The following is a 24,661-nucleotide window of genomic DNA, read 5'->3' as shown; positions in this document are numbered from 1 at the left end:
TCTCCTGGCCTGGAACGAGCAGTGGCCCTCACGGTTCAATACCTCGAGAGGTTCGGCTGGGTCCTAAATCGAGAAAAGTCAGTATTCCAGCCCACAAGGCAGTTGGAATATCTTGGCATGAGGTTAGACACAGAACAACAAAGGGTGTTTCTACCTCTGATAAAGGTCGAAGCCATCAAGGAGTTAATCCTATTGGTTCTAAGCAAGAGAGAACCAACTATTCGCCTATGTATGCGGTTACTAGGCAAGATGGTGGCCACATTCGAGGCGGTACCGTACGCCCAGAGCCACACTCGCATCCTGCAGGCAGCCATCCTGTCAGCATGGAGCAGGAGGCCACAGGCCTTGGATATCCCTTTGCCGCTCTCATCAAGAGTCCGACAAAGTCTGTGTTGGTGGTTAGACCCTCAGAATCTACTGAAGGGGAAGTCTTTCAGCCCAGTGGCTTGGAAGATAGTAACCACAGACGCCAGCCTGACAGGCTGGGGAGCAATTTTGGACGGTTGCACTCGCCAGGGTACTTGGGCAAAGCCAGAGAAGCAGTTGCCCATCAACATCTTGGAGCTCAGAGCTGCTCGACTAGCCCTCAGGGCTTGGACGTCCAAATTGCAGGGGTTCCCGGTGAGAATTCAATCAGACAATGCCACGGCCGTGGCATACATAAATCACCAAGGGGGAACCAAGAGTCAAGCCGCTCAGAGAGAGGTGAGCTTGATTCTCCTGTGGGCAGAGGCTCATGTGCCCTGCATATCGGCAATATTCATTCCAGGAGTGGACAACCTTCAGGCGGACTTCTTAAGTCGCCAGACTCTGTTGCCGGGGGAATGGTCTCTACATCCACAGGTCTTTCAGACACTCTGCCAAAGATGGGGAGTGCCGGACGTGGACGTCATGGCATCGAGACTCAACAAGAAGCTAGACAGGTTCATATCCCGCTCAAGGGATCCGATGGCCTGCGGAACCGATGCGCTGGTTTGCCCTTGGTATCAGTTCAAACTTCTTTATGCATTTCCCCCGCTCCAGTTACTACCCCGCCTGCTGCGCAGGATCAGGGTGGAGCACATACCGGTTATCCTGGTAGCTCCAGCATGGCCCAGAAGGGCATGGTATTCACTAATCCTGAAGATGGTAGTGGGAGACCCTTGGACTCTTCCTCTACGGCCAGACCTGCTATCGCAAGGTCCGATCCTCCACCCTGCCTTACGGCATCTAAATTAGACGGCCTGGAGGCTGAATCCCTGATTCTCAGGGGTAGAGGTCTGTCTCAGAAAGTAATCTCTACCCTAATCAGAGCCAGGAAACCGGTCTCTAGGGTGATTTACTACAGGGTCTGGAAGGCCTATGTAGGCTGGTGTGAGTCCAAGCGATGGCTTTCTCGCAAATTTACCATCGATAGAGTATTAAGTTTTCTCCAGCTAGGAGTGGATAAAGGACTGGCATTAAGCACAATCAAGGGACAGATTTCAGCTTTGTCAGTGTGGTTTCAGCGGCCGCTAGTTAAGACCTTCATTCAAGGGGTCTTACGTATTAATCCTCCAGTTAAATCCCCGCTTTGTCCGTGGGATTTAAATCTTGTTCTGTCAAGTTTAAAGAAACAACCTTTTGAGCCGTTGGCTGAAATTCCTTTGGTTTTACTGACAAGGAAGTTAGTATTTTTGGTTGCCATAGTTTCCGCCAGAAGAGTATCGGAACTGGCAGCCTTATCCTGTAAGGAACCATATCTTATTTTTCATAAGGACAAGGTCGTTCTCCGCCCTCATCCTTCCTTCCTACCAAAGGTTATATCCAGTTTTCATCTAAACCAGGATTTGGTATTACCATCCTTCTTTCCTAAACCTACTTCCAGAAAGGAAGGGTTGCTGCATACCTTGGATATTGTCAGGGCCATGAAGGCCTATCTTAAAGCTACAGAGAAGATCCGGAAAACAGATGTGTTGTTCATTTTACCGGATGGGCCCAAGAAGGGGCAGGCAGCTGCAAAATCCACCATCTCGAGGTGGATTAAACAGTTAATCACTCAGGCCTACGGCTTGAAGGGGTTGGCTCCTCCGTTATCATTAAAGGCTCATTCTACTAGGGCCATGGGCGCCTCCTGGGCAGCACACCACCAGATCTCTATGGCTCAAGTTTGCAAGGCGGCAACCTGGTCTTCTGTCCACACGTTTACAAAATTCTACCAGTTGGACGTAAGAAGGAATACTGATACAGCCTTTGGGCAGGCAGTGCTGCAGGCTGCAGTTTGAGACCCTCGGATTCCGGGGGCTCCCTTTTGAGTTAAATTTAAAATTATTTTCTCAACTAAGTTGGATTTAATATGATTTGAGTATATCTCTAAATTAAATCCTTTTGTCTTGGGAAGATGTTCTCCCTCCCCTCATTGTAAGCATTGCTTTGGGACATCCCATATAGTAATGAATATGCCGCTCTGTGTCCCGTGATGTACGATAAAGAAAAAGAGATTTTTAATACAGCTTACCTGTAAAATCTTTTTCTTGGAGTACATCACGGGACACAGAGCTCCCACCCCTCTTTTGGGGACCATTTTGGGAGGCATACTGCTTGCTACAAAACTGAGGTACTCCTCCTATGGGAGGGGGTTATATAGGGAGGGGCACTTCCTGTTTGAGATTGCCAGTGTCCATCACCTGAAGGTACTCCATATAACCCATATAGTAATGAATATGCCGCTCTGTGTCCCGTGATGTACTCCAAGAAAAAGATTTTACAGGTAAGCTGTATTAAAAATCTCTTTTTTAACGTTGTTGTTTTTTACGTCGTAAAAAATGGTCGTGTGTGGGCTTTAACGACGTGAAAAAAAAACGTGCATACTCAGAAACAAGTTATGGGACAGGAGCGCTCGTTCTGGTAAAAGTAGCGTTCGTAATGGAGTAAGCACATTCATCACGCTGTAACAGACTGAAAAGCGCGAATCGTGTTTTACTAACACTAAATCAGCAAAAGCAGCCCAAAGGGTGGCGTCATCCGCTTGGAACTTCCCCTTTATAGTGCCGTCATACGTGTTGTACGTCACCACGCTTTGCTAGAGCATTTTTTTTTCACGATCGTGTGTAGGCAAGGCCGTTTTAATGATCGGGTTGAAAAAAACTTTGTTTTTCTAGACCCTTAAAACGTCATTTTTTACAACCCGAAAAACAGTTGTGTGTCCGCGGCATAAGACTAAAACTAAATTGAAATATGATTTCAAATTCAAATTGGTCTGTAGTGCATGTTCATACCTCAATACCATAATTAATAACATTTGATTCTTCGATTCTTCCGGCAGTATATAATGAGTTTGGAAATTGTAGAGAACTGTTAACTAATGCATTACAATTTAATTACACCCATTATATTTTAGACAACTAAAATTAGTTTTAGGCTCCATGCACACTAGGAGCAGAAAAAACGTCAAAGTTTTTAGCTTGAAAAACGTGGCATAAAAGACGCAAAATGAAAGTTTAGGCGAGTTTAGGCGAGTCTATGAGAGTTAAATCTTATGTTTTAGGCGAAGCTGCTAAGCCCCACTCCATCTGGTTCCTATTGGTTCATTTCTATGATGGCCAACCATACTGGCCAATAGGAATGCATAATTGTCGCGAAAGCTTATCGGCGTTATCTTTTCTGTTGGGCCAACCTGAGGTTCAGCTCTGACAGGAAGGTTTGAAAGACCGCAGCAGGCACGTGAACCTCCAATTTCTTACACTCCATTCCTGTAGTAGCTTGCCCCCTTCTCCTCAGTTTCACAGTCTAAATCATAATGGCTCTCTCTGTATGAAAATCATTGTATTGTTGTAAAGAAATGGCATTTTCTACTATAATGCCGCGTACAGACGATCCGACATTCCGACAACAAAACCGTGGATTTTTTTCAGACGAATGTTGGCTCAAACTTGTCTTGCATACACACGGTCACACAAATGTTGTCGGAAATTCCGAACGCCAAGAACGCTGTGACGTACAAGACGTACGACGGCACTATTAAAGGGAAGTTCAATACCAGTCGTGTTGGTAGAAGTTTGGTGAGAGACGATTCGCACTTTTCAGCCTCGTGCTTTTCAGTCCATTACAGCGTGACGAATGTGCTATCTCCATTACGAACGCTAGTTTTACCAGCCCGAGCGCTTCTGTCTCGTACTTGATTCAGAGCATGCATGGAATTTTGTGCGTCGGAATTGTCCACACATTATCGGAATTTACGAAAACGGATTTTGTCGAAAAATTTGAGAACCAGCTCTTAAATTTTTGTTGTCGGAAATTCTAACAGCAAATGTCCGATATAGCCTACACATGGTTGGAATTTCCGACATAAAGCTCCCATCAAACATTTGTTGTCGGAAGTCCTGAACGTGTGTACGCGGCATTTGTCTACTTGGGCAATGCGAACTGTACACAGGCAAGTGTAAGCTAAAAAGCATGACATTTGTTTTATTACAGGAATGGAGATCATTATGAAGGAAACTGGGTGCTGGACCAACGTCAAGGACATGGAGTGCTGCACTGTTTAGATGGAACCATTTATGAGGTACAGTAATGCTATATTATATTTCGAGACTCGTTCTGTGAGATTCCATCCTTCTTCTAAAATGTCCTGGTGGCTCGTATTAGTAGTCCCATTCTTGATCTCATTACTCTGGATAATGCTTTTCAGTAATAGTTCAAAAATATCTTCTGGAAAATGTTACCGTGTGATTCACTATTAAAAGATTTGAAAAGAAAGGAGTTATGCAAATGTACTGTAGATTAATTTTTTCTTCTTTCAATGCCCTGCCTATATTTTATAGTGTTAAAGGGGGTCTGCACCAAGTGGGTCAATAAGTAAAGGGTTGGGTTGATTGTGTTAAGCCTTTGTGCCCATTGCTTCCAAGTCATTTCAATGACTTCCATTCATATTGGCACAACTTTTAAGTCGTGCCGACATCAAAGTAGTCCCTGCACTACTTTGGTCCAACTTCCATGCAAGTTGATGTCCATAGACCTCAATGGTAAACCCTCAAGTAGCATGCAAATCGTACCTAAATAATATAGACACGATTTCAGTACGACTGGATTTATAAGAATGGAAAAGGGCCAACTGCCCTGGGTCCCCTGACACAAGGGGCCCCTTCTATGCAAACATGGGCATCATTTGTAAACATGTATACTATCCCGTGACCACGTCCCCTTTGAGACGAAACGTTGGGCAGGCGACGTTCTGACGCCACCGCGTTACCAGCCGAACCCGGAAGACACAGGCAGGCAGATCGAGGAGCCAGCCAGCTCGATTTATTTATGCTTCTAACATTGGAAATCATTGTAAGTGCGCATTTTTAAGTTCTACAATAAATGTATCTTGGATTTTATACTATGCAAGTTCTTTTCTCTTATATGGCACATCTCAATACACACTGAATGAGATTACCTGCAATAAGGCTTTTCCTGGTGGAGATGCGTTTGGAAGTTATCAGCTTACATGCGATTTTGATCTCCTTAACAAGAGATCTTTTTAGCTGGTAAGAGGCAGTAATTGCCTAAGGTGGAGGTGCTTTTCTATTTTCACGTTTCCGGATGCTGTGGATTTTTTCACTTGACGATTGCAGTTTGAACATATTCATTTGGACTATATGTGCATGGATTGTTCATTATTTGGACTTTGGATGATTTCACTTGTCACTGGGTTATTTCATTTTATATTTCACATATGTTCATATAGTCACTCTCTTTTTATATGGAGAGTGTCTCATTATAAGTTCAGCACTTGTTATTCAATTTATCTTGTATTTATATATAGGTTATCTTTATATTATTTTCCACTTTATCAGCACAGCTTTTTTTTTTTTTCCTATATGTCTTTTGGTGTAGTATAACACTTTTAGTTGCTTGCTTAATACTTACTGAATAAGCACAATATTTTTTTCACCAATGAATACTAGACTGTTATATTGCATTGATTTTAAAAACAAATGCACTATGATTGCTTGCTTGTGTGTGTGTGTGTGTGTGTGTGCGTGTGTACACAAATAAGCACAGAATGACGTGTCATGCATTTTAAAAATGTGTGACTGTCCTTGGGAATGTAAACCAACTCTTTGTATGGATCTGCCCCTATTTACAGCTCGGAAGTTGATACTGAGTGCCCACAGACATAAGACAACTGCAGCTTTACTAAACAGTATGTGTGCCATTCCTTTGAAACCCCACAGAGTATCACAATGTGAATATTTTAGCAGTTTTTATATAAAATCCATTGTAATTTGAGTTTACTAATCCAGTAAGTGATTCAATAACGGCAACATAACTTAGTAAATGAACACCATTATTTTACACTTAAGCTCACTTCAGACTCCCAACTTATTTTGTAGCTCTCCAGATCCATTAAGTGTCTTCTTCTTTAATCCATTTTATGCTAATTGTATTCGTGATCCTTATGAATTAAACATTCATTATTTCCAAACTAGGAATCTATCACTAAAACTATGCTAATGTGTAATGTACTAATATTGGTTGTAATTATCCTCCATTATATCTCAATTAGCACACAGCTCTGTGGCTGTCGATAGAGACAATGGTGGAGTGTAAATCCATGATCTTCCAGGCAGCGGATGATTCGTTTACTTTGTCTGTTTGCTGCCTTGTTAGGGAGAATGTTTTACAGACTGGCCTGCAGCATTTGTAGAGGAGAGGGCACATTTTTTACCAGCTGGGTAAAGGTGGTAAAGAGACAGTGTGGCCTTGACCATGATCGGAAAGGTGACAGCGTCTCTAAAAAAGGGCATGCCCTAAAGCCCCTGTTTAATTACCTTACTTGCCCTCCCTCACAGCTCCTTGCTTCGCTGCAGCTGGCACTGAGATCATCTGTCTTGGAAACGCAGAAGAGCAATACTGTCATTTTCCAGGTCATGTGGCAGTGTTCAGGCCTAGCAATTGGCTGCTCGGAGGTGCAAATCACATACTGGGGTAGATTCAGGTACTGCTGCGCACTCTTACGGAGGCGCAGCGTTACGTTTTTACGCTACGCCTCCGTAAATTACTTGCGCTACGCTTGATTCAGGAAGCAGTAGCACCGTAATTTGCGGAGGCATTCCGTAAAAGTGGCCGGCGTAAGCGCGCGTAATTTAAATGATCCTGTAGGGGTCGTGGATCATTTAAATTAGGCGCGTTCCCGCGCCGAACGTAGTGCGCATGCTCCGTCGGGAAAGTTTCCCGACGTGCATTGCGGCAAATGATGTCGCAAGGACGTCATTTGATTTAACGTCAACGTAAATGGCATCCAGCGCCATTCACGATTCACTTACGCAAACAACGTAGATTTTAAAAATCGCGACGCGGGAACGACGGGTATACGTAGCATTGGCTGCCCCTGCTAATAGCATGGGCAGCCTTCCGCAGAAACCGACGAACGCAAACGACGTAAAATGCGTACGCAGGGCGCGCGTAGGGTTGTGAATCGGCGTGAGTATGCAATTTGCATACTCTACGCTGACCACTACCGGAACGCCATCTAGCGGCCATCATAAGAATGCAGCCTACGATACGACGGCATAAGAGCCTTATGCCAGTCATATCTTAGGCTGCAGTCGGCGTAACGAGCTTTCTGAATACAGAAAAGTCGTTACGCCGGTGCAACTAAGCAATTGCGCTGCGTAACTATGGATACACAGAAGCAATTGCTTACTGAATCCACCCCACTGTATATACTCAAGTATAAGCCGACCCGAATATAACCGAGGCACCTAATTTTACCACAAAAAAATGGGAAAACTTATTGACTTGAGTATAAGCCTAGGGTGTCCATCTGCATGCCTCACTGTTCCTCACTTTGCCTCGCTGTGTCCATATGCATGCCTCGCTGTGCCCATGCCTCACTGTGTCCATGACTAGACTGATGTTTAACATGAGAGTCTATGGAAGGGGTGCACAGCTTTGAAAAATCTGCTCTCTCTAGCCATAGGTCCCCCAGACAACAAACTTTGCATACTTGTAGATGAGAAATGGGGCTACATGTGTTCCAAATTCCGGGTCCAGGGTACCTATGACTGATCGGTACCAGGTCCCCAAAGTCACTGGAGAAATTACCGTTTAACATGGCAGTCTATGGAAGGGGTGCCCGGCTTTGAAAAATCGGTGCTCCCCGACCGTGGATCCCCCGGACAACAAACTTTACACACTTGTAGAGGAAGAGTGGGGTCCAGGGGCCCTATGACCAGCCAGTACTGGGTCCCCAAAGTCCAGGAGATCAGGCTCAAAAAGCTGACTCGAGTATATAAACCGAGGGGGGAATTTTCAGCACAAAAAAATGTGCTGAAAAACTTGGCTTATACTCGAGTATATACGGTATTTCTCCATAGTTGGAAATACTGGGTAGTGTCCCCAGCTGTGGAGAAGCAAGGGGCTGATAGAGAGTACAGGTATGGTCAGGGTTGGGGGATGTTCTTTCTTGAAGGGCGAGGTGGCAGTGACTCTTTACAGAGCAGTTGGGTACATATTTGCCTGCTGAAATCTCTTTTGAAAAAAATGTCCTTACAACAGAATCATAAACTACAATAACTTTTCATCTTATATAATAAACAGTTTGTCATGGTCTGGAGTCAGGCTTGGAGGCCAGTAGCTATAGCAGTAGAGAAGCACCTACCGACCAGCTGGATGAATACAGAAGTGGGTCACCATGGAGGATGACATGGGCACCTGAGGTGCAGAGTCTAAGTGCTAACCGGTGTTTACCAGAGCTCCTAATGGTGGATTTGGGTTTTACTGCATGTTAGAACCAAGTCTTGGCCCTCAGGATCTCCCCACCAGGAGTCGAGCAAGCCGGGGGCCAGTAGCAGATATAGCAAGTAGGGATCAAGCAAAGGCATCACCAGTAAACAAGTCAATGGTCAGTAATGGGTGGTTGCTGTCTGGGATCAAGCAAAAGCATAGCTGAGAAACAAGTCAAATGTCAGTAAAGAGTGGTAGCGAAGATACAGGTAAGTGGCAAGAGCAAGATATTGGCTGGAAAGGGCACAATAATATGGTAAACAGGAAGTGCAAAGATATGGTCGAAATCAGGATGCTCATGGGAAGAGTGAAAAATTAAAGTGATACTAAAGTCTTGTTTTTTATTTTTTAATTAAAAATAACAAACATGTTCTACTTACCTGCTCTGTGCAGTGGTTTTGCACAGAGCAGCCCAGATCCTTCTATTCTCGGGTCCCTCTATGGTGCTTTTGGCCCCTCCCTCCTGTTGAGTGCCCCCATAGCAAGCAGCTGGGGGCTCCCTGTGTCCATTCAGACTCAGCCCCCTTTCTGTCCTCATTGGCTGACTGAGTTTGATTGACAGCAGCGGGAGCCAATGGCGCTGGGCTGCAGTCTCAGCCAATGAGGAGGGGTCCTGGGCAGCCCAGACACTCCTGCAACATCGCTGGATCTAGATGGAGCTCAGGTCAGTATTAGGGGGGCTGAGGAAGGCTGCAGCACACAGAATGATGTATGAAAATGAATATTCTAGCCACTAGCTGGATATAAAGTTGCTGCTGTAGCTTACTACAATGCGTATCTATGCAGCTACAAAGCGGCGGAGATGATCCGGTCCTTTCTCCTGAGAGGAAGGAAGTCCAGTGAATTAAAGCGGAGTTCCAGACTGTTTATGTTTATTAACCTCTTCCCCACCAGTGTATAGTCATGTGACGTCTGCAGGAACCCTTCATCCCTCCAAGCGGACATCATATGATGTCCTGGGATTCCCTGCAGTGTGGAGAGTGTGTGCGCACTCGCCGTATCACTGGGGACCCGATGCGCGTGCCCGGCGGCCGCGATGTCCGCTGGGCACCCGTGATTGGTCGTCACAGAGCAGGGACGTGGATCTGTCAGGGCCCCATAGGAGACACATAGGGACACTGATCGGCCACCTCCCCCAGTCAGTCTCCTCCCACCACAGTTAGAGTCACTCCCTAGGAAACACATTTAACCCCTTGATCGCCCCCTAGTGTTAACCCCTTATATACTGTATTTATTGGCGTATAACACTCACTTTTTCACCCTGCAAATCCAGTGCGTGTTATACACCTATACTGCAATTTGGGCTGCCTCGGAGAGAACAGGGAGGGGGGCGGGACAAGCGTCGTCATACAGCGAGAATCTCCTGTTTACTCAGCGGCCTCTGTAATAGGAAGTCCCGTCTCCTGGGCCGGCATTGGACCAGTGTTCTGTCTATCATAGAAACTGGTCCAGGAGGCGGGACTTTGTATTTGTAGAGGCCGCCGAGTAAACAGGAGACTCTCGCTGTGTGTAATCTGACGGCGCTCATCCCGCTCATCCCTCCCTGAGATAGGCAATGATCAGGTTGCATTCATGGCATAGGTGAGGCTGCAGATGGGCATTGATCAAGCTGCATTGATGGGCAATTTTGAGGCTGCAGATGGGCATTGATCTGGCTGCATTGATGGGCACTGACCCTTATTTTGCTTCAAAGTTCTTTATTTAAAATGTACGTTTTTTTCCTGAAATTTCCCTCTTAAAATGAAGGTGCGTGTTATACGCCTCACATGCATGGTTTGTACAGCGTTTTCATAAGCGGGTGGGACTTACGTCAGATAACATGAGTAGTTACTGAAGTTAGTGATTCTGTTGCAAGGAAGATGTTGTCATAGTTAGTGTCTAATTCAATCCACAGAAAGCTAAACTGGCCGTACATAAACGCACAGGGGTTGGTTTACTAAAACTGAAAAGCGCAAAATCTGTCGCAGCTCTGCATAGAAACCAATCGGCTTCCAGTTGTTTTTGTGAAACAAGCTAAAGCTGGAAGCTGATTGGCTACAGTGCAGAGCTGCACCAGATTTTGCACTCTCCAGTTTTAGTAAATCAACCCCAAAGTGTGAATGGCCCCCAAGAAAAATCATTAAATGCATTTAGAAATGTCTTCTATACATATAAATGCGGCTTTGACACTGCCAGTGTGAATGGGGCCCAGAATGTATGTAGAGCAGCTTTTCTACTCAACATATACCAGGTGATTAGTGATGAAAGGAATGAATTCCGTTCCCACAATACCTTGGGAGCTGCATTATTACTGGTACTTTAGTAGTCGACAATGAAAACAGATTACGGAATCAAGTCTGCTATTGCAGATGAGCTGTTTATATGGTGAGTCCTATACACGTTTCTTCAATAGCCTGCTATCAATCAAGGTTCCTGCAAGAAAGGGGCATTTTACAACACTGTCATGTGTCAGAAGATTTGTTCTGCCTCTATTGCATATTATTGGGTGGAGTTGTAGAAAAACATACATAGCTAGATTCACAAAGACTTACGACGGCGTATCAGTAGATACGCCGTCGTAAGTCCGAATCCGTGCCGTCGTATCTTTAAGCGGTATGCTCAAATTGAGATACGCTTCTCTGTTGCCAAGATACGACTGGCGTAAGTCTCCTACGCCGTCGTATCTTAGCTGCATATTTACGCTGGCCGCTAGGGGCATGTACAGCGGTTTACGCAGAGAATATGCAAATGAGCAAGATACGCCTATTCACGAACGTACGCACGCCCGTCGCAGTAAGATACGCCGTTTATGTAAGGCGTTTTCAGGCATAAAGATAAACCACCAAAAAGATGGCGCAGCCAATGTTAAGTGTGGACGTCGGGACAGCCGTCGAATTTCACGTTGTTTACGTAGTTTGCGTAAGCCGATTCAGAATGGGGCTGGGCGTAGGTTACGTTCACGTCGAAAGCAAGGAGTATTTGCGACGTGATACTGAGCATGCGCACGCATGCGCTGTACGATCGGCGCTTCATTTACATGTATGTAATGAATCGTGAATTCATTACCATACAACACGCCCCCTACCTGCCTATTTTGAATTAGGCGGGGTTACGCCGGGCCATTTGCGCTACGCCGACGTAACTTAGGAGGCAAGTGCTTTGTGAATACAGTACTTGCCTCACTATCTTACATCGGCGTAGTGCAAATGGGATGCGCTACGCCGACCTGAAGATAGGCGGCTCTACCTGAATCTGGCTAACAGATGTGTATAGTCTTTGGACTGCTAATGCGTTTTTTCAGCACCTTGGCCTGCAGTTCTCATTATAGGTACCTCTCCTCTTCTCATACTTCTTCTCATCATTTCCTATTGGAATAATTGGTATCATCTCATTTCATATCATGTCCTATAAAGTGTAAAACTAAGCAACTCCGCTTTATTAGTAATCAGTGGTGCGAATTTCCTTATACAGGTGTCCAGCAAATTGTTATTGGAAGGGATCATGACTAGGGTCACCATATATACCACAATCTGACCATATATTAGCTGTACAATCAACTTTGGATATACCAAATCATTGTCATATGAGGACCTAATGGTGACCACCAGGGCTTTCTTTCTCAAACAAAAGGTGCTGGAACTCACCACAACACCCCCAAAACCCCTCCCCACACACCCTATAAATCCCATCAAATAGTGGGTGTGGTCAGATTTCACAAACAGTAGGAGGGTCTTAAAGGGGCATTAAATACCAGGATTGCATTACATAGAGAGTACAGAGTTCAGGGGGGGGGGGGGGTTACACACAGAGTGTAGAGCTGTCACTTGTAAACACAGAAACCGGACTTCTTTGTTTACAAGTGATTGTGGTCAGTGCCGACCCTGACCTCCCTGGGGTCTTAAGCAAAATGAAATGTCACATTAAAGTTGAGAAGCTGTCATATTAAAGATTAAAGTGTGTGTGGGGGGGGGGGAAATGACTTCTTACCAGGCGGGGCCTCTAGTAATTTAGGGGGCCCTCCGCAGCTTTGCGGGCCCTAAGCGGCTTGCATAGTGAGCCTATAGGGCGGATCGGCCCTGATTGTGGTCAGCAGGCACCAAAGGATCTGAGCCAGAGGTGGTGGAACTGAGGACCACCCGAAAAAAAAAAGCCCTGGTGACCATACCTCCCAACTTTCTGAGATGGAAAAGAGGGACACCTATGAGAAAAAGTATGTAGGCAAAGGACACACCTTTTGCCACACCCCCTTAATGGAGAATTGTACAAAAAAATGAGATTGGTTAAACCCACAACTGCTTATTTTACCACTACTATTCCTTTATATTGGCTTTTGGAATTTACAAATGCAGCAATTTAGATAGATAAAAAGTGCATTTTATATACACATTAATATATCAGACCAAAATGAGGGACACACAAGGAGGAATGAAGGACAGAGGGACATTGTTCCAAATCAGGGACAGTCCCTCAAAATCAGGGACAGTTGGGAGGTATGCTGGTGACCACAACATATGCTTTCATTTAAAGTGTTACTAAAAGTGTTACTAAACACATAACACTAAAATCAGTCTGTATATGCAGCATAGCATGCTTGGTATACTCACTGTGGAACTTAAGGGGTTAATCTTCTGCATTGTGTAAAAAGGCTCTTTGACACTATATGGACAGATCCTTCCCTCCTGCACTGTCTATCTTGGCAAGGCCATATAGTACAGTGAGGGGAGCCGTCCTGCACATGCTCAATTTAGTCTCTATTACATTTCCTGTTTCAGTTAAACTGTTCAGGTCACATGATATTGAGATCACACATGTGGGTGTGTATACAGGCTGTAGTGGAAATCTCCTCCTACCTGAAAACTCCGCACTGGACAAACTCTGCACTTTATCATGTGACTGTGGTATACAGATGAGCAAAAAAGGTATATAGTGACAGTATTCTAATGTAAAAAGAAGATTTATAAGCTGTGGGCACTGTGGACTGTGGGGGGGGGGGGGGGAACTATTTACATATTTCTGGGTTTAGTAACACTTTAATTGTCCGATCAATGTGTGATTTTATCAAACATTCGAATAGGCATAGCTTTCCTTCTAATTGATTTAGATTAAAGTGGTTATAAACTCTTTCATATACCCAGTGAAGTGAATTGCCTCAGGTGATACACAGAGATGAAATAAATCCTCCTTCATAAGTTGTACCTGTTTATCTGAAGTATTTTCTTCTCTATATCCAGCCAAAGTGCAGAATTTATTAAGGTTGTCTGAGCTGTCTGAAAAAAAGGGGCGGAGAGCTTAAAGTGGTTGTAAAGTCTCAAGGTTTTTCACCTTGTTTGACACTGGAGCAGAGGGTGGTGCCGAGTCCTTTTGTCTGTGTCAATCGACGCAGCAACGGGGCTCGGGAGCGAGCCTAAACATGTGCCCGCATGGAAAGCGGCTTTCTGTGAGGGCACCTGATGAAGCGGAGGAGCCTGGAGCACTGACGGGGGACCCCAGAACAAGAGGATCAGGGCTGCTCTGTGCAAAACTATTGCACAGAGCGGGTAAGTATAGACATGTTTGTTATTTTTTATTTAAAAAAATTAGTGCTGTCAGTTAAACGCGTTATTAACGGCGTTAACACAAACCCATTTTAATGCCGTCAATTTTTTTATCGCGCGATTAACGAGGTTCACCCTTTAAAACATTTTTTTTTTGTCAGCACGTACCTCTTAAAAACCCTTTCACGCCGACGGGACGCATATATGCGTCCTCGGCGTTCGGGGGTTATACCGGGATGATGCCTGCAGCCGCAGGCATCATCCCGGTACCGTTGTTTAGAGCGGGCGATCGCCTATCCAAACATAACAACCGATGCGGCTAAAAGCCGCTCGGTTGTTATGCCGGAGGAGCGGGAGGGGACATCCCCCCTCCCGCCGCCTTTCGCCGCTCTGACCGGGCCTCCCGTCCCACCGGGAGACCCGATCCTCCATCCGCCGCGTTCTGTGTTCAGGCGGAGACTGACACTAAGCCGTAAACGGCTTTGATTCAGTCTCCGCATTGAAACCACGGAAGCGGCGTCATGACGTCACGTCCGGGTTTCTCGGCTGACAATGGCGCCGGATTTAAAAAAGTACACAGTATTCAGAATCGCCGTTTTCGGCGATCTGAATACTTTAAAGTGCAAAAGAGTACCTGTCACCACCTATTGCTGTCACAAGGGATGTTTACATTCCTTGTGACAGCAATAAAAGTGATCAAAATGTAAAAAAATAAAAAAACACAATTTAATATTATAAAAAAAAAAAAAAATAAATAAGAAAACACCAAAAAATTTTTTTAAAAGGTGAACCTCCTTAATCGCGCGATTAATCGTGAGTTAACTATGACATTAATGCGATTAATCGCGATTAGAAATTGTAATCGCTTGACAGCACTAAAAAAAATCAAAGGTTCATAAGTTACATTCTGCAGTACTCAGTGAGGAGAGCTCTGAGGGCTGATTGGAGGGAAGGGACACACCCCCTTCACACAGCACACAGGAACACAGCTGAGGCTGTCAATCAGCTGGAGGTCCCTTCTCTGTCACTATTTTTCTCTTGGTGTCAGGAGAACTTGTCAGAAGCAACTCATGCTAAAAGCAGAGGAACGAGGCAGCAGACAGAAATGACACTTAGTGCTTTTAATTGACACAAGAACACACTATAGAGGAATATTCTTTGTTCATATTTCATGTTTGAGGTGTACAACCACTTTAAATTCGATCAGACTGTGTTGACCAGCTAGGGCAGAAAATGATTGATTATGTTGCACTGATTGGCAGTAGGGATGAGCCCAATGTTCGAGTCAAACGTAAGTTTTCGCCTGTTTGCCGCATAGCGAACAATTTGGGGTTTTCACGGTAAATTCGAATACCGCAGAACACTCTTTAAAAGTCTATGGGAGAAATCAAAAGTGCTAATTTTAACCATTTTACAACCGCAGGCCGTCTTTTAACGTCCTCGGCTTTGTGCAGTGATATCTGAATGATGCCTGCAGCTACAGGCATCATTCAGATATCACCGTCCTCAGCCGCCGATTCTGTGCACTATAAGAATGATCAAAGCGGCAGTTCCACCGCTTGATCGTTCTTATAGGCGGCGGGAGGGGACGCCCCCTCCCGCCGCCATCCGGTGCTTCCCCGGGCTCTCCCTTGGTTCCCCGCTGACAGCTGAATGTAAAAAAAAAAAGAATTGCCGGCAGTAAAACAAAAGTGGAAAAAAAAAATGTGTGCGCCCCCTCCCCCAATCCATATTGATCCCTTCAGGTCTGGTATGTAGATCCATCGTCAATCATAAATTCCACCGCTGATCCAGGCGTCATGATTGATGATGGATCTACACCAGGGGGGTCAGGGTAGAGGTCCTACTCCTTCAGGGGGTGGACTAAAGCACACCCTTATGCCACTTTTTAGTGTGTGTTTCACATGCACATTTTTTGTTCACTTACAGGTTTTTTGTTCTAAGTTTCACACCACAGCGGACACAAAAAAAAACAGGTTTGCGATTTTAGATGTGTTGCGAATTTGCGTTGCATATAGTGTTAACCGAGCCTAAGGCCCCGTACACACGAGAGGATCCATCCGCTGGAATTGATCCGCGGACCGGCTCCAGCGGATAGATCCCCTGGTGTGTACAATCCAGCGGATCTGTTTCCGCGGATTTTTATCCCCTGGGATCGATTTCAAGCGGATAAAAATTTGAAGACATGCTTTAAAATCTATCCGCTTGAATCCATCCCAACGGATTGATCCGCTGGTCTGTACAGACTCACCGAATCAATCCGTCCGAATGGATCCCCCGCATGCGTCGTAATGATTCGACGCATGCGTGGAATTCCTTATATGACAGCGTCGCGCACGTCGCCGCGGCGACGGCGCGACACGTCATTGCGATGGGATTTCGGCGCGGATTTCGATCCTATGGTGAGTATACTCCATCGGATCCAAATCCGCGGAAATCCTCGAGAGGATTTATCCGCGGAAACGGTCCGTTGGACCGTATCCGCGGATAAATCCTCTCGTGTGTACTAGGCCTAAGGGCCCTTTCACACGGGGCGAATCAGTAATGATCCACCTCCGTGTGTCCGTACACTCAGCGGGGATCCTCCGTAAATCCCCGCTGATCTGGCAGCTGACAGGGCGGTCCCCGCACACTGTGCAGGGACCGCCCTGTCTTTCCTCCGCTCTCCCCTATGGGGAATCGGATGAACACGGACCGTATGTCCGTGTTCATCCGATCCGGCAGACGGAAGAAAAATAGGGTTTTCTTCCGTCCGAAAATGCGGATCTTTGCGGAGGCGGACAAATTACGGGTGTCAGCGGATGGTTTTTGCTTCTGAGCAATCAGAAGCAAAAAGCTGATTGGCTACCATGCACAGCTGCACCAGATGTTGCACTCTTCAGTGTGACTGCCCAGTAACTAGCATTTAAATAGAAGGGCTGGAAATGGCATCAGATACTCAATTGTAGCAGAGGGTCCCAGCAGTGCACTTATACTGAGAAGAGAGGGGTGGCAGGAGGGCAATTTGTTTTTTCCCCTTATTAATATGTATTCTTCATAATCCTACTGATACAATGTACAAATAAATCCAATCTTTAAAATATTTATTTTGCTGCTGTTTTTCTATTTCCTATAAATCCAGAGGGGTGGAATCCCACTGGCAGGTTTGCGGCAGCAGCGCTCTGAGTCAGTACAAAGGGGCTTTGCAGCTCAAAAGGCAAATTAATGGCAAATATCCCACCGCTTCCATAATGATTCCCTTTGTATCCACGAGGATCACATCTGATCTGTACTATTTCCAGCCTCCTTTAAAAAAAACATTAGATGCATCTCAAGTTAAATCTTCAGCCCTCATTACTTTAGAGAGTTCCTGATGCACTGCAGGTATGCAGCCATAGAGAACCCTCAATGGGACAGAATAGAAGCAAGACAGCCGAGCAACTAGGAATTTCAAAATGAGAGTGACAGCAACAAATATTTCCCTTTAATTAAGCTGTAATCAGACAGTCCATTTAATGCACCTTACTATAACATTTTCTTTTTGGTCCGCAATCCTGAGTTTCTATGCAATAAGCCTGGTACACACGATCGGACTTTCTGCGGACAAAGCCTTGGACTTTTGACGGAAGGGCATTGGCTGTGAACTTGTATTGCATACAACCTGCAAAGACTAGTCGGCCAACAAACATGTGATTTTTAAGCTCTTTAGCGCCACCCTTTGGGCAACTTCTGCTAATGCTGTGTTATGGTTAGCATTGCTTCTGAACGTGCGTGTTTGTACTTTGGAGTTTTGTCCGATCAGATAATCCGACAACACATATTTGTTGGCAGACAATTTTAAAGCATGCTATCCCACATTTGTTGTCGGAAAATCAGACAACAATTGTCCGATGGAGCATACAAACGGTCGGGTTATCTGACAACAGCCTGCCATCACACAATTCCCGTCGGATTATCCGATCGTGTGTACGGGCCTTTACACTGATGACGCCCAACAAGCCAGAACAAGCTGTAATCTCTTTGGAATACACGGCTTTAGATTATTAGGCCGTACCTGTGATGTATAAAGGATATTCTGGATGCACGGGGCAAAACGGAATGATTTGCGGTAAACTGCCACTAGTTTTAGCGGCGCTGTACCGCTGTGAAAACCACCTTCAATGTGAAAAGGGTCTCTAAGACACAAATGAATGCAGATCTTTGTCATCAAGGCCTCTTTGTCTTTCATAGACTCCATCCCACTGCCCATCCTAAAGTCCACAATTCAACCGGAGAGGGCTGTTCACATATCATGGCCGAAATGCTTTACGTTGCATCAAATTTAATGCAAGCATGTCGAGTTGGCAGACGGCACCCCCTGGTAAGTTTGGCCTTACAGTCAATGGGGCCGTGCTGCAGCCACAAGCCAAATCTACGGCTTACGGTTTCCGTACATTAGTCCCATTTTAAGTTGTTGTTTAACATAAAAAAAAAAAAAACAAGCATTCAGGAGGTGGTAGGATTGCCTCCTGAACTCCTGACAGGTGCTGCTTAGTCGCACTCTGAAAAACTATCCCTTTTCAGGGAATGGGCTAGTGCAGTAGCGGCTGGTGCTCCAAATTTTTGTGGGGGGCGCAAAATTCAGAAAAATACTGAAAAAAAACCATCAAATGCAGCCACTGTGCCCTCCAAATGCCGCCACTGTGCCATCAAATGCCGCCACTGTGCCCGTCAAATGTTGCCACTGTGCCCCATCAAATTCCGCCACTGTGCCCGTCAAATGCTGCCACTGTGCCCGTCAAATGCCGCCACTGTGCCCGTCAAATGCAGTCACTGTGCCCTCCAAATGCCGCCACTGTGCCATCAAATGCCGCCACTGTGCCCGTCAAATGTCACCACTGTGCCCCATCAAATTCCGCCACTGTGCCCCATCAAATGCTGCCACTGTGCCCGTCAAATGCCGCCACTGTGCCCGTCAAATGCCGCCACTGTGCCCGTCAAATGCAGCCACTGTGCCCATCAAATGCAGCCACTGTGCCCATCAAAGGCAGCCACTACGCCCTTAAAATGCCGCCACTGTGCCCCCCGCTTGCCCGTTCGCAGCGGGTCAGGCAGCGAGCTGTGGGATGAGCAGTGGATGACGGCGGCGGCGGCGGCTCTGGTGTCCTCCATTTGTCTCGCCTTCTGCAAGGCATCCAATCACAGCAACGATGCCTTCAGCCAATCTGGTGAGGGGTATTAGATCCGCACCTCCTCCTGATATTCATTCGCCTTTCTAACACACCTGGGTGGGCTCACAGCGCAATGCTCTGTGCCACGAGTCCACCTTTTTTGGAAGCCTATTCGAGCCTATGGCTCTAATCAGGTGCTTCAAACCAATACCCTGCTGCTGGAATTCGGGCGCCCGACATCCGAAAAGGGGCCGGATGCCTGAATAGAGGGTGATGGTGGCGATAGATAGATTCATGCAATGCATTAATCTAGCCATACTACACAGAGGGGGGTGGCATGACTTGTACTCGGTCCTAAAAAAGTGGTATCGGGACAACCCTAGTATGCAGGCATCTGGGGTAAGCTGCCTGCAATCGTGACCGGGAAGACTACCCTGCAGTAGAGCGATCTGAAAGCGAGGCTTGAACCGCTCATGGAGCGCAGCATGGAAAGGACGACGTCAATGCGGTGAAAAGGATGGTCTATGTGGACATCTTTACTCTTCTCTTTTATACTTAGTTGTGACGCTACTTGTATATCAAGTCAAAACGTATTAAAGTTTTGCTTGTCTTTCACAACGCTCTCAAACCAAGTTACTCTCAAACCAAGGTTTTACTGTTCTTATGCATTGTTTTGAATTAATATGGCATTTTCTATGTGATCCTTATTTTATGCTAATAAAAAAATCTTAAAAAAATAAATAAAAACACTGCAGTAGGGAAACATCATATCTTCTGTTCTGCCAGACAGGGCTGTGCTGTGTGTCGGAGAGCTGTGAAAATCTCAGGACTGGATGGACACTACAAACAGTACCTGGGTATTTAGGGCCAGATTCACATAGGAGAGCGGCGGCGTAACGTATCGTAGATACGTTACACCGCCGCAATTTTTCATCGCAAGTGACTGATTCACCAAGCACTTGCGATGAAAACCTACGCCGGCGGCCTCCGGCGCAAGGCGGGCCAATTTAAATGGGCGTGTGCCATTTAAATTAGGCGCGCTCCCGCGCCGGACCTACCGCGCATGCTCCGTTTCCGAACTACCGTCGTGCATTGTGCGCCGTGACATCATTTTTTCGAACGGCGACGCGCGTAGCGTAATTCTGTATACCCGGACGGCTTACGCAAACGACGTTGATTTTTAAATTTCGACGCGGGAACGACGGCCATACTTTAGACAGCAATACACTTGCTGACTAAAGTTAGTGCAGCTGGGTCTAAGTTATCCGTCCTGATAGATAATTGCAGTAGGAGCACTAAAAGTTGAGTTAATGATCTTTTTTTGACCTGTAAAAATTTGTATCTATGCTAGTCCTCTGAATAGAGGCTATGATCGTTTTTCCCCCTCCCCCTCTCCTTTTTTATTTCTGTACACCCTATTTTTTTTTTTGTCTTGAAAATGTAATAAAAACTATTGGAAGCGAAAGTTAGTGCAGCTAAAACGACGACTAACTTTGCGACGGGAAACTAGACTAGCGGCGACGTAGCGAACGCGAAAATCTGTTGTGAATCGCCGTAACTCCTAATTTGCATACCCGACGCTGGTTTACGACGCAAACTCCCCCCAGCGGCGGCCGCGGTACTGCATCCTAAGATCCGACAATGTAAAACAATTGCACCTGTCGGATCTTATGGATATCTATGCGTAACTGATTCTATGAATCAGTCGCATAGATAGAAACAGAGATACGCCGTCGTATCTCCACTGTGAATCTGGCCCTTAGTTGTTTGCCTGGAATTCAGCTTTAAATAAAAATACATCCCTTGATTTTGAACGAATGATTTTGTTTTAGGACGGGTCTACTCTGCTCTTTATTTGTAGTGGAAATTGTAGCTTTACACACTACAGACACGAGAAAGTGTCCAAAAGCCGGGAACAGATCCACTGAACAATCCTTCTCAGGAACAATCATTGTATTATGTGCACTGTGACCATGAGTGGTCCGACCCGGCAGGCCCTCTCCTATGTCTCTAGGTATTTTTTGTAGTCAGGTTTAAATAATGCAGACTATTTGATTCTAGGACCACTAGGTGGCACTCTATGATTTCTCTATAGCTTCCTATAAAGCAGTGTGAGAGGTTAGACGCTAGCACAGCTCCCCGCTGGGTTGTAAATGTTTACCACTACAGTTACATTTTCAATAGAAATATGCTTAAAGGTGGAACAATTTCTCGCTGGGAACAATATCCAACAACACCACCAACCAACAATGCTAAGTACTCAAGCAGATCCGTAGAATGGTAGAGCACGCACTGGCTCTTTTTTTCCCCGAAATCCAGCAATAAATGCAGAAATAACAGCGTACAATAGAAAGCACCGCGCTCAATGTGAAGAACAGCGCACGTCTTATGATTAGCAATTTTTTTTTTTTTTACTTTTTCTTTTTTTTTTCTTTCTTTCTTCCCCTCGTTCCCTGTAGACACTCGTGTGCTTTAACCGTACATTTGTAAAATTTATTTTCGCATTATCTACAAGTTGGTTTCGTGGGACTCGGAATGACGTCCGACTATGTTTTATAAACTCCTGAAGGTGGAAGGGGCGAGCAATAAAGTGTAAAGATTATGTTTTCTGGCTCAGTATGTCGATGGGAATGGCTCCCTTTAGGGTGGAATAATACTGAGCTTGGCTGCATAAAATAGGGAAAACTAGAGACGTGTGAGTTCATCGTTTGTAAGAAGACATAGAGAGCCACTGAATAGACTTCCATAGGAGCGTAACAATGGAGTACGGGCGGGTTCTCGTGGGACGGCCCAAACACTGGTTCCTTATATCCCACCGGGACTCCACCAGACCAATCTTACCAATGAAGTCTCTTCCTCTGTACTGTATTCATGGTAAAGGAAAATATATGAAAGACATGGGGCTTGTAAGGTTGGAGGGGGGGGGGGCGGGTTAAAAGGGTTGACACCCCCCCCCCCAAATCCCATCACTATCAGCCAGCAGCCGTAGAAGCCACCAAACATGACCCAATAAGGGATCCGGGGCTGCTCTACAAGTGCGTTGCAACCCCATGCAATGCAAGTGGTTGTGATGCGCTAGTGCGGGATTTAAGGGGTTAAAGCTGGCAGTGAGGAAGAGATATAACTGAGATTGAAGGGGTTAAAAGATATAACACTTCCTCGCTGTCTATGAAAAGCATTTAAAATAATGATCATTCTTCAGAGAGTAAAACACGCAACCCATTCAACTACATGGGAATGCTCTGCACATTTGGCATGTAATTTTTTTTGGGCGGGGGGGAGTGGGGGCTTCAGTAGGAGTGGGACTTCCTGTCCCACTTCCTTCTTCCGCCTAGGGACCGCTTAGGGGACTCGTCGTCATATCGCCTTTTGGCGGCCCCTCCCTGTAGGCGATCGCCTGGGACACGTGACAGGTCCCAGGCGATCGCCTGTCCACTCAAGGAGCGCCGCTCGCGCATGCGCAGTGAGTACCTGGCCGTGAAGCCGAAAGCTGTCACAGCCAGGTGCCCACAGTTAGAATGGATGCGCCGGCGAAGAGGGGGGGAGAGGAGTGAAGCTGCGGGCGGCCGCGTCGATGGACAGTGGAACAGTGGAACTTCGTCGCTACGGAGTCCCCCTGCTCCCGTCGGCTCAGCGGAGATCAGTCCACAGATCTCCCCTGAGCCGACGGATGACAAGCTCCTCTCTGCTCACTGAGCGGGGAGGGGCTTGTCGGGCACTGCTGTGTCCTATGGAGCGATCTGATGAAAACGGGCAGCATGTCCGTTTTCATCAGATCTTACCCGATCCGATCCGCATGGACGGATGGGGACGTGGCCCCCATACGTCTGTTTTTAGCGGGTCGGATGTCAGCGGACATGTCTCCGCTGACATCCGACGCTCTATAGCAATGCATGGAGCAGCCGTTCAGGTCCGTGACAGACGGACCCGAACGGCCCAGTGTGAATGAGGCCTAAGTCTCTGTTTATTAAAAGCCAGCAGCTACACTTTTTGTAGCTGCTGGCTTTTAATAAACATAAAAAAAAAGGCTGGAACTCCCCTTTTAAGCCAGTAGTTTCCCTATGGGGAAAACCTGCGATGGAGCACACACACAGCCGGGTTTCCCGACCAAAGCTCTCATGGCAGTTTTCCTGACGGGAAACCCGGCTGTGTGTAGGGGGAAAAAGCTACCGAGCAGGTTTTCCCGGCAAATTTTTTACCGCTGGATAAACCGATTGTGTGTACAAGGCATTAGGCTTCATTCATGCATGTGGCTGAGGTGCAGTAAAACCAAGTGGTTGAGCCATGGTTTTATTGCACCTGACCGGCCGCCTGAACACTGAAATTCACTGTATACATGCTGACGCTGAATGTGTCTAATGCAGGTCTAAGGGGCTGTGCTGCAACCACCTCGCAAACCAAGTGCTGCATTTATAGGGTTAAATCAGACAGTGAGGAGGCAACATACTGTATCACCTCCTCGCCGCCTGTCGTATTCCTCTGAAAAGCAGATCACTCTTCAGAGGGTAACACTCATGCGATTATACACTAAGACAGAGCCTTAACACTCCGGTTCCAAAAGATCCAACCTAGTTTCGCCATTTGGTTACTTGATCTGCAGTAGCTCTGTGTTGTGGATTCCCCTTCTTAATGTCTTCTTTCGCTTTGACTGTAGACTGCTGACGTCTGTGCCGAGGCATTTGTCACCTGATCTCTGCTTAGGGGGTGATCACCGTTCAGTTCAGGAGTGAACAAAGTATAAAATATATACATTTATATATAGCATTGTGTGTATGTATATGTATGTGTATATATATATATATATATATATATATATACTTATAGTATATAGTAAACTAATAGAATATCTAACCCTTACCTTATCAATGGAGCACTAAATCTTATACAATATGATTAATATACACCAGCAAACTAACCATTTGTGCAGACTGTGCAACTACACTAGGGCCCTGTGATATCCAGGGGGCCCTATATACTAGATGTGGGACAGATGGGATCCTTTTCTCATGCCATGTAGATCAAAACATTGCTCACTTCTAGAGCAGGTGATTGTCGGAAGGTATTCTTCATGCTGCCTGAACCCCCCTACAGGTTGGTATTTGTTATCTGTCTATGCACAGTAAGTACCTTGTTTATTGGCGTATAACGCACACTTTTTTCCCCTGAAAATAGGGGGAAAATCACGGGTGCGCACTATACGCCGATAGCATACCTCGGAGGGGAAGGAGGGAAACGAGCGCCCACGGAAATCACCAAGCCGTCATCTCCTCTTGGCTGTCACGTCAC

The 24,661-nt window shown here is 46.0% G+C and overlaps 1 protein-coding gene across 1 annotated transcript in view; it reads left to right on the top strand.

Annotated features, from left to right (window-relative positions):
• Positions 1 to 24,661, top strand: part of MORN1 (MORN repeat containing 1) — a 472,343-nt gene that overhangs the window by 59,891 nt on the left and 387,791 nt on the right. Inside the window, exon 6 of the mRNA XM_040325902.1 lies at positions 4,435 to 4,522. Coding sequence (XP_040181836.1) covers positions 4,435 to 4,522 — 88 coding nt within the window. The remainder of the gene's footprint in view (positions 1 to 4,434; positions 4,523 to 24,661) is intronic.

Source organism: Rana temporaria, chromosome 10 (assembly GCF_905171775.1).
Source record: "Rana temporaria chromosome 10, aRanTem1.1, whole genome shotgun sequence".
Classification (NCBI taxonomy): domain Eukaryota; kingdom Metazoa; phylum Chordata; class Amphibia; order Anura; family Ranidae; genus Rana; species Rana temporaria.
This window is presented reverse-complemented; position numbering and strand designations above follow the sequence as displayed.